This window comes from Dipodomys ordii, unplaced genomic scaffold (assembly GCF_000151885.1).
Source record: "Dipodomys ordii isolate 6190 unplaced genomic scaffold, Dord_2.0 Scaffold6, whole genome shotgun sequence".
Lineage (NCBI taxonomy): Eukaryota > Metazoa > Chordata > Mammalia > Rodentia > Heteromyidae > Dipodomys > Dipodomys ordii.
Genome location: NW_012267222.1, coordinates 11761791 through 11772452, shown reverse-complemented (window position 1 = coordinate 11772452; position 10662 = coordinate 11761791). Strand labels below are relative to the sequence as shown.

The window sequence follows — 10662 nt, the reverse complement described above, 5'->3', positions numbered from 1 at the left end:
AATCTGGGGTAGTTTCCTAATATGGGCATCACTATAACGTAGCCCTGAACAGCAGGGGGCAGCACAGACCCAGAAAGGTGCCTGTACAGGTGGGGCCCACGCCCCGATTTCGCCTGCTGACTGTCCTGATGACTCACCCCCCACATCCCAACCCTTTTACCTTTAAGGAAGAGCAGGAAAGGGTGTGGGGAGGGGGGGGGAAGGAGGCAGGTCCTGGGCCCCAGTCCCGCCCCTGTCCCACCCCACCCTTCTCTAGGCCATGCCACCCAGCCAAAAGGCAGAGGGAGAGCAGGAGAGGCACAGAATCCTGCATTGGTCCAGAAGCAGCCAGTTAGTCCACGGCCTGTCTCTGTCTGTCTGTCTGTCACCAGAGCCATGGAGAGAGCCAGTCTGATCCAGAAGGCCAAGCTGGCAGAGCAGGCTGAACGCTATGAGGACATGGCAGCGTTCATGAAAGGCGCTGTGGAAAAGGGTGAGGAGCTCTCTTGCGAAGAGCGCAACCTGCTCTCGGTGGCCTACAAGAACGTGGTGGGTGGCCAGAGGGCTGCCTGGAGGGTCCTGTCCAGCATCGAGCAGAAGAGCAATGAGGAGGGCTCGGAAGAAAAGGGCCCTGAGGTGAAGGAGTACCGGGAGAAGGTGGAGACAGAGCTCCGGGGCGTGTGTGACACCGTGCTGGGCCTGCTGGACTCCCACCTCATCAAGGAGGCCGGGGAGGCCGAGAGCCGGGTCTTCTACCTGAAGATGAAGGGCGATTACTACCGCTACCTGGCCGAGGTGGCCACCGGTGACGACAAGAAGCGCATCATCGACTCTGCCCGGTCAGCCTACCAGGAGGCCATGGACATCAGCAAGAAGGAGATGCCACCCACCAACCCCATCCGCCTGGGCCTGGCCCTGAACTTTTCTGTCTTCCACTATGAGATCGCCAACAGCCCCGAGGAGGCCATCTCCCTGGCCAAGACCACGTTCGACGAGGCCATGGCTGACCTGCACACCCTCAGCGAGGACTCCTACAAGGACAGCACCCTCATCATGCAGCTGCTGCGAGACAACCTGACTCTGTGGACAGCCGACAATGCAGGGGAAGAGGGCGGCGAGGCTCCCGAGGAGCCCCAGAGCTGAGTCTGCGCACCTGCCGCCGTCCACCTGCCCCCGCCCTGCCCTCCAGTCCCCAGCCTGCGGAGAGGACTAGAATGGGGCGGGACCAGGCCCTGCCCTGACCCTTCCCGAATGCTCTGCCCCAGGGAGGAGGCAGGGGGAGCCATCCAGCAGAGGCCATGGGGCTGGGATCCCACTCTTCATACAGCTGGGGGGGGGCTCCTAAACTACCGGTCAGCCTGTCCTCTGCTCTCTGCACCCCCTTCCTCCCGACCCCATCTCTGGCCCGCCACTGCCACTTCGTCCCACCCCGCGCTTTCCTCCTGTCCCTGCTGTCGTGGCTGGGAACTGGAGATGGGCGCGTGTGACTGAGTGAATGGAGAGGGAAAGCAGGTCTGCTGGGTGTGACCACGTCTCCTCTCAATAAAAGCTCCCCCGTGACACGCCTGTCTGCTCCGGTTATTGGCCTTGGGCTGGGACTGGGCCTGTCCGGGCGACCCTGACGCTGAGTGAGGCCCTGGCCTCCCGGGGCTGGCTGCGGGCGGGACTTGGGGGCCAGTGGCTCCCGGTGAGAAGTTGGGGTCCGGCGCTGAGCGCCGCGGGGCCCCACCTCGCTCCGATCGGGGGGGCGCGGGGCGGGGCGGGCGCAATGGCGGCGCTGAGGCTCCCCAGAGCGGGGGAGCGGCGCCGCGGGCGGGACAAGCCCACGAGTCCCAGCAAGTGCTCGGATCCGAGCCGAGCCAAGTGCACGGCGCCGCCATTCAAAACCCAGCTCCAAGAGGGGACCGCCCCCCAGCGGGCGGCCCTGCGGACGGAAGGGTGCGGGCAGGCGAGGAGCCGGCGCACGGTGGGTAGAACCGCGGGAAGCCAGGGCGGCCTAACCCGCGGCCTGCAGGGACAAGCTGGGACCCGCGGCCGCGGCGCCCCGCCTCGAACTCACGTGGAGGCGGGGCATGGAACGATACTGCCCAATCACAGGAGGGTGTTACTCCAGGGTGCCGCCCCCAGGGCCCGATTGTCCAATGAGGGAGTGAGCGGCGAGCGACTGGGCAGCGACTCGCTGACGGAGAGGCGGCGCTGCCACTCGCGGAGCGCCGGTGGGCGGCGCCTCTCGGGTTTCATTCCGACAAGTTGCCGCCCGCCCGCCCGCATGTAGAGCTCAGCTCCACCGGGCGGGGTCGTGGGGCCAGCCCGGCCCTTTGAGTCACCCACTCACCTGGCGGGGGCTGGGCTGGGGTGGGCTGGCCGGGTGGACTGGGAGGCCATCAGAGGCCGCGGGGCCCCCTTCCTTGTTTCTTTCTTTTTTTTTTTTGTCGGTCGTGGGGCTTGAACTCTGGGCCTGGGCGCTGTCCCTCAGCTCTTCAGCTCAAGGCTAGTGCTCTACCACTTGAGCCACAGCGCCACTTCCGGTTTTCTAGTGGTTTATTGAAGATAAGAGTTTCAAGGACTTTCCTGCCTGGGCTGGCTTTGAACTGTGATCCTCAGACTTCAGCCTCCTGAATAACTAGGATTACAGGCGTGAGCCACCAACGCCGGGCTCCTTCTGTTTCTTAAGAGGCTTGAATTAGTGTCTGCAGTAAATCAGAGTGGAAATCTGGGGCTCTGGAATGCGTGAGGTGGCCTTCTGCCTGCAACGCCCAAGGCTCAACTTTGCTTGCCTTTGGGTTCCCCTTTGTAAAGGAGGATTAAAAAGTACCTTGGGCTGTGCCTGTAATCCCAGCTACTCAGGAGGTCTTAATGGAGAGGTTCTCAGTAGACTGATCTAGGTAAAAAGTTTGCAAGATTCTATGGCAGCCAGTCTACCGGGGAGTGGTGGCTCCTGCCCTCATCCTAGCTACAAAGCCTTCCCTTTGTACCACTGTGATCCAGCCAGGCTGGAAACATACCTACAACAAAAGGGGCTAGAGATGTGGCAATCTATAGTAACTGCTTAGCAATCAGGAGGCCATTAGTTCAAACCCCAGTAACTACCCATGTCCCTGGAAAATGGGCAAGGGCTTCCCAGTTTCCACATGAAACCAAAAGAACTTGAGATCATTCTTTTGAGTGTGTGAAAAGAAAAAGAATTTCAGGGATCTTATGTTACATAAGGTAAAAGCATTACCAAGAGTTTATTTTTGCGTAACAGGTTAAAGGAGAAAGAGAAACATTTCCTGCTCCTCAAGCAGGATTTTTTTTTTTTTTTTGTCAGTTGTGGGGCTTGAACTCTGGGCCTGGGCGCTGTCCCTCAGTTCTTCAGCTCAAGGCGAGCACTCTACCACTTGAGCTACAGCGCCACTTCTGGTTTTCTGGTGGTTTATTGGAGATAGGAGTCTCACAGTCTTTCCTGCCCGGGCTGGCTTTGAACTGTGATCCTCAGATCTCAGCCTCCTGAGTAGCTAGGATTACAGGCGTGAGCCACCAGCGCCTGGCCAGGATTTTTTTTTAAAATTTGGTGCCCATACTGGGGCTTGAACTCAGAGCCTGAGTGCTGTCCCTTAGCTTTATTGCTTGAGGCTGGTACTCTACCACTTGAGCCACAGCTCCACTTCCTGGCCCTTTTTATATTTATTAAAAATAACAGACTGGCTGGGAATGTGGCTTAGTGGTAGATTGCTTGCCTAGCATGCATGAAACCCTGGGTTTGATTCCTCAGTACCACATCAACAGAAAAAAACTGGAAGGCCCTGAGTTCAGGGCCAGGGTGCACACATACTAATAATCACTATTATTTTCATCTCTTCACCAATCTCTCCTGCCACAACAAGAAAAAAAAATGAAAGAATACCTTCCTCTTATAAAAGCTGTGCAGTTTGAAAAAGCAATGCCCAAAAAGGAGTCCACGCTCATAATGTTAGTGGGACTGGGGATATAGCTTAGTGACTGAGCTATTGCCTAGCACCCCATTAGGCCCTGGGCTCAGCACCAAACAAAACGAAAAACAAAACAAGAAAAAAGATTGCCAATTAATCTTTCCAACATCAGCCCAGAATTTATACAGCATTTCTTTGACCAAAGCACAGCTATCAGCCCTGAGGAAAAGTTAGACCGCCAGCCTCCTCCGTTTTCTATACAAGAGTCTCAAATCTGTCGCACCTAATCTAGAGGGGAAAGCTCCAGGCCTATTCTGGTGCCTTTGAGGGTCCCCAGTTTCTTTTCTTTTCTTTTTCCTGATGTGTTCCGTTCCAAGGTTCTAAACCCGGAGACTCTGGGCGGGCAGGCTACTCCCTTCAGTTCTGGAACTGACCTGGTTTCTCTCACCAGACAGGTCGGGTGACTTTCTCTTAATGGGGTAGGTCCTGGGAAAGAAACTTCTTTCTTGTCTCCAGGCTCTGACTTTGGCCTATTGGCTCCTGACCACTCATGATTGCCCTATATGGGGAGAAATGAACTGCCTTAATATGTTGGTGTGGAAAGATTGAAAAACAGATGCTGTGGACTAACAATCACCAAATCAGAAGTTTTTGGGCTTCTGACCATAATGATCCTAAATCTGTCCAGCCCAGGTGGGAAAGTCCATGACACTTTTTTTTTTTTTTTTGGTCCGGTCATGGGGCCTGAACTCTGGATCTGGGCGCTGTCCCTCAGCTCTTCAGCTCAAGGCTAGTGCTCTACCACTTGAGCCACTGAACCATCTTCCTAGCCCTGTCCATGACACTCTTTATCTCCAATTAATCACCAAAAAAACCTAATGTGGAGCTGTCTCAAAGCCTAAGGGACAATGCCCAGATCCTGAGTTCAAGTCTCAAGACTAACGAAAACAAAAACAACAACAACAAAAAAAAACAAATTTAAAAAGAACTACAGGGCTGGGAAGGTGGCTCAGTGGTAGAGTGCTTGCCTTACGTGCATGAGGCCCTGGATTTGATTCCTCAGCACCACATATGCAGAAGAAAAAAAAAAGCCGGAAGTGGTGCTGTGGCTCAAGTGGTAGAACGCGGCTAGCCTTGAGCTGAAGAGTTGAGGGACAGCGCCCAGGCTGAGTTCAGGCCCCACGACTGGACCCTCCCACCCAAAAAAACCCAACAAAAAACAACTACAGTATTCTGTGCTGTTCTGCTCCTGTTGTTTTGGACCAAGAATTAGGAACCAGGGGGGCAGAACTCAAGTTGTAGAGTGCAGGCCACAAGCAAAAAAGCCAAGCAAGAAGAGCACCGAAAGGCCTGCAGTTCAAGCCCCAGTTCTAGCACAAAAACAAATCACTACACAGATAAAATAAAATGTATCTTCTTTGAATATGTCATCTAGCCTTTTTCTTTCTCTGTTCTCCATCTTACTCCATTCCAGTGTCCAGCAAATGGCCTTAAGTGGTAAGGTAGACTGCTTTACTGGCTCACTCAGAATTTAGTTTTCCTTAACCTAGTCGCATTCTTTCTGTCTCTAAATGCTTCACCTGTTCACAGGCCCACTCCGTCCCGAACGTCTGCTTGGCGTGGTGTGGGGAAGGCAGGTTTCTGCAGTGCACATCTCCTTTCCTAAGAGCGCCCCTATTCCCACCTACCCACTGAGTCAGCAGCCAGGAATGTCTGTGGGGGTGGCAGACAGGCATGTCACCCTGGGGGTGCCAGAGGCTGATTCATCTCTCTTCTCAGCCCAGTCTTCCCCTTACAGGGCTGGGAACTAGAACCCTTTGTCTGGAGATAAAAGGGAATCCTGGACTCTGGAAAGCATGGAGTCCTTAAATCTAGGTTTTTATCAGCTTTGAATTTACCAAATTATGGTATTCAATATTTGCTGGAAGGGAAAGATGGAAGGAAGAGAGGGAGGAAAGAAGGAAGACACATTTTCTTCTTTTTCAGAGCAAAGGTAATCTGAAATCTTGTCTGACGATATTGGAGACTAACTTTTAGCTTCAAAAAACAAAAAACAACAGATCATATGACCCCTGGTATGACTTACAAAATTGGGGACAATCTTACTCATGTCCCAATCTTCCTTACTTGCTGTTTGACTCCACAAAGCAATGTGGACTCCACATTGCTCTAGGACTGAAATATTGGAAGAAGTTAGATTTGATGCTTCATTGACAATTTTTTTGGGGGGTCCAGTTGTGGGGCATGAACTCTGGGCCTGGGCGCTGTCCCTGAACTCTTTAGCTCAAGGCTAGCTCTCTACCACCTGAGCCACAGCGCCACTTCTGGCTTTTTCTGTTATGTGGTGCTGAGGAATCGAACCCAGAGTCTCATGCATACAAGGTAAGCACTCTACCACTAAGCCACCTTCCCAGCCCCTTACTGTGTAGTCTTCTCCAAAGCATTTTAAGCTCCCGAAATGTAGCACAGTGGATTGGAAGTGAAGAATATGGCTTCCTCATCCTTGGCAGGTGTGCTGTTAGGAAGGTACATGTTAACCTGGGGTCCTCCCTTCTAAGCAGGACAGGAAGAGTGTATGGCAGCCCACACCATGTTGGGTAGGGGCTCCACACCCAGGGTTAAGAGAAAAAGAGAGGGTAGGCGGCCTGTATGAGGCATCATGCTGGAATGTATCTGAAACTACTCCATCTCCCTCCCCAACTTTTTTTCTTCTTTTGTTGGTCATGGGGCTCAAACTCTGGGCCTGGGCACTCTCCCTGAGCTCTTCAGCTCAAGCCTAGCACTTTCAGACATAGTGCCACTTCTGGCTTTTCTTATGTGATGCTGAGGAATTGAACCCAGGGCCTCATGCATGTAAAGTAAGCCAAGCACTCTACCACTGAGCCACCTTCCCAGCTCCTCTCCAACTTCTTGAGAAAGGCAGAGAATCTCTACAATCTACCTTTCCTTATTCCTGGAGACCCTAATGGAATTAAGACTTCCTATCTGAAACCAGCTGTGGGTGAGCATTTTGCTTATTCAGATAGACTGAGTACGTACCTGTGCTGTAGGCTTTGAGACCTTACCCTCTCTCTTAAGCATCTTTGTCAGCTAAGAGCCTTTTCAATGAGTTGAGGTTCATCTTCCATGTGTTGGGGTCCTCTAATTCAGTCAGGAAATGCAGAGATCTAATGTAACTGCCTATTAGGGATGACCGGGAAAAATGACAATAGGAAAGCACTGAAGTAATATGAATCTAGAACTCAGAATGTCTAGGACTTTAACACAGGTTAAAAATCAGACTCACCTGGGCACCAATGGCTCACGCCTGTAATCCTAGCTACTCAGGAGGCTGAGATCTGAGGATCACGGTTCAAAGCCAGCCCAGGCAGAAAAGTCCGTTTATCTCCAATAAACCACCAGAAAACTGAAAGTGGCGCTGAGTGCTAGCCTAGAGCTGAAGAGCTGAGGGACAATGCCCAGGCCCAGAGTTCAAGCCTCATGACTGACCAAAAAAAAAAATCAGACTCAAAACTTGGTAATGGGAGCCGGGCGCTGGTGGCTCACGCCTGTAATTCTAGCTACTCAGGAGGCTGAGATCTGAGGATTGAGGCTCAAAGCCAGCCCGGACCGTGAGACTCCTATCTCCAATAAACCACCAGAAAACCGGAAGTGGCGCTGTAGCTCAAGTGGTAGAGCACTCGCCTTGAGCTGAAGAGCTGAGGGACAGCGCCCAGGCCCAGAGTTCAAGCCCCACGACCGACCAAAAACAAAAAACAAAAAAACTTGGTAATGGGGCTGGGAATGTGGCTTAGTGGAAGATTGCTTGCCTTGCATGCATGAAGCCCTGGGTTCAATTCCTCAGTACCATATAAACAGAAAAAGGCAGAAGTGGCGCTATGGCTCAAGTGGTAGAGTGCTAACCTTCAGCAAAAGAAGCTCAGGAACAGTGCACAGGCCCTGAGTTTAAGCCACAGGAATGGCAAAAAACAAACAAAACCCAAAACAACAACAAAAAACAAAAACAAAACAAAAAAAGACTTGGTAATGACTTACAGACTAGCTATGGGAATCTGGCTAAGGAAACAAAGTGATATAACCAAGCCACCAAATATTAGGTGCACATTCAAAAAGCCTTTGTCAGTCCTGGGCACAACTTCCAGCTTTTTCTGCTTATGCGGTACTGAGGAAAGGAACCCAGGGCTTCATGCATGCTAGGCAAGCATTCTACCACTAAGCTACCTTCCCAGCCCCTATGTGTATATTATATATATATATATATATATATATATATATATAATTATATGGAATTATATGTAACTGAAAAGATATAAAATATCCCAATTATATGTATATGAGAAGACTTAAAGGATGAACAAATATGTATATACTTGAGTAGATTTGTTGATTGTGATGCTCTTCTCTTACCCTGTACATTTCACATGGAAGGAGACACATTTAGAACCTGCCCTTGGCCCCCTTCCCACCACCTTTCCCCCTTCCCCTAAGGGTATACAGGGAACACGAACCCCCTGTGCTATCAGAAACTGTTTTTACTCAGAAGCAAAGAACCTAGCTGTCACACCAAGGCCTGAAAATAATTTTGAATTTCTATCCAACTCCACTGCATAACTCTAGAGAATAAATGCTGAGGTGTTTGAATATGAAGCCATAAAGTTAGAAACAATGCCTTCCAGCGTGCACACGCGGGTCTTTTGGGTGAGAACTAAGGCTTCTGTGATGGCTAAGCATCAAAACCCACAACCACAGCCATTGATACTACCTTAAAAACATGCACCCACCCTCATGCCCAGATGAGGGATCTGTCCAGCAGCCAGGGCTCTAGGCTCCATAGGTGACTCACAGCCAGCCCCAGGCTGTGCCTCCTGGCCTCAGTTTCCCTGGCTTGCTGTGTTGGTACCCCACCTACTATGCAGAGTATTAATAGGGGTGAGGCACTTTGAACTCTTCAGATGAAAGCAGCCGGGGAGGCTGTACCATCATTATCCCCGCTAGCGCCAGGCGTGGGAGCTGATGTCGGCTGCTTTGTACTGCCCCAGCCACAGTGGGCTCCTCACAGCCTGTGTTTGGCCTCCAGTTATGGCTGTCCAAACTTGGAAGCAAAGCCCAAGCATCTGCTTTTGAATTTAAACTTTTTTCTTTCTTAGATTTCTTTTTAAAATCGATGCCAGAGAGCTGGAAATGTGGCTTAAAGGTTAGAGTGCTTTGGGCTGGGAAGGTGGCTCAGTGGTAGAGCGATCGCCTTGCATGCATGAGGACCTGGGTTCAATTCCTCAGCACCACATAAGCAAAAAGAAAAAAGCCGGAAGTGGCACTGTGGCTCAAGTAGTAGAGCGCTAGCCTTGAGCTGAAGAGCTGAGGGACAGCGCCCAGGCCCAGAGTTCAGGCCCCACGACCGGACCCAAAAAAAAAAGGTTAGAGTGCTTACCTAGCACGCACGAAGCCCTGGGTTCCATTCCTCAGCACCAGTTCTTCAGCTGGAAATGGCGTTGTGGCTCAAACGGTAGAGTGCTAGCCTTGAGCAAAAAAGCAGCCCAGGGACAGTGCCTAGGCTCTGAGTTCAAGCCCCAGGACTGACCAAAAAAAAAAAAAAAAAATCGATGTCCATGCTAGTGTTTGAATTTAGCCTCGTGTCTGTTAGGTAGGTACCTACCACTTGAGCCACGCTCCCAGCCCTCTCCCTTGTTCTGTGATCCAGTTGTCAGTCATTCCTCATTTACAGGTGCCAAATTCTGTCTCCTGACTGACTACAAATCCTGTGGGCTGAGGGCAGTAACTCTACCAATAAGTATGCCTAAGGAGGAACATTCACAATTCAGTCAGCAAAGTGGGCTGAGAGCTAGGCTAAATTCAAACCCATCTGTTTTCTCAAAGTAGGCAATGGCTTGGTGATAATCCCCTTTCCATCTCTAAGGGTTGCTGTGAAAGCCATAGGGATTATTCAGTGCAGCAGCAGGCCCATCCTAACCTCTAGGCAGTCCCTCTACAACTGCAAACATCAAGTCCATGGTGCCACCTACTGGTCGAACGTATGAACTACATCCCACTAGCAGCAAAAACAGCCAAAGAGCAAGCAATTGTGTATCCCAGCTTAAGCCACCTTAACTTTAGCATACTCTTGGAACAATTGCCCGATTATACACTGAACATTTTCTTTAAACAACTCACTTTGCACACATCATTCAATTTTGAAGTAAACTTTAATAGTGCCAGGGAGTGAACTAGCACATTTGCTAGGCTGGTAGGGCTCTAACACTGAGCTACATCCCCAGCCCACATTTTCTTTTAAACTCTAGATACCTGAAATGATAAACCATGAAATACAATGAAAATAAGGTGTAGCTAGGGAGTGTCACTCCTGAGCATCTAGGATTACAGGCGTGAGACGCCATCAGGCCTGTACAAAGCCTGTCGCAGATGGGCTCACCAGGAATACTGCAGTAACAAGAGCACAGGGCTGGAGTGTCAAAGTCCCAGGGTGCCAACTCCTGTGCTCTGAGAAAACACCTCCTAAATAACGAAGCAAGTCTCCTCACAAGGAGTCCCTTTTTCTACCCCAAACCAGAGTTGAAAAAGTTTGGAAACCACAAGAAGTAGAAAATAGCCAGGTACTAGTGGCTCATGCCTATAATCCTAGCTACCCAGGAGGCTGAGATCTGTGGATCACAGTTCAAAGTTGGCCTGGGCAGGAAAGACTCATCTCCAATTAACCACAAAAAAGCCAGGAGTAGAGCTGTGGTAGAGACCTAGTCATGAGTGAAAAAGCTCATGA

General features: G+C 51.0%; 1 protein-coding gene across 1 annotated transcript; it reads left to right on the top strand.

The window, feature by feature from the left end:
* Positions 1–282: 282 nt before the first annotated feature.
* On the top strand, positions 283–1486 carry Sfn (stratifin). Its single transcript, XM_013033432.1, has one exon. It carries the CDS (start codon positions 376–378, stop codon positions 1120–1122), a length of 747 nt encoding a protein of 248 aa, XP_012888886.1. The 5' UTR covers positions 283–375; the 3' UTR covers positions 1123–1486.
* Positions 1487–10662: the final 9176 nt, after the last annotated feature.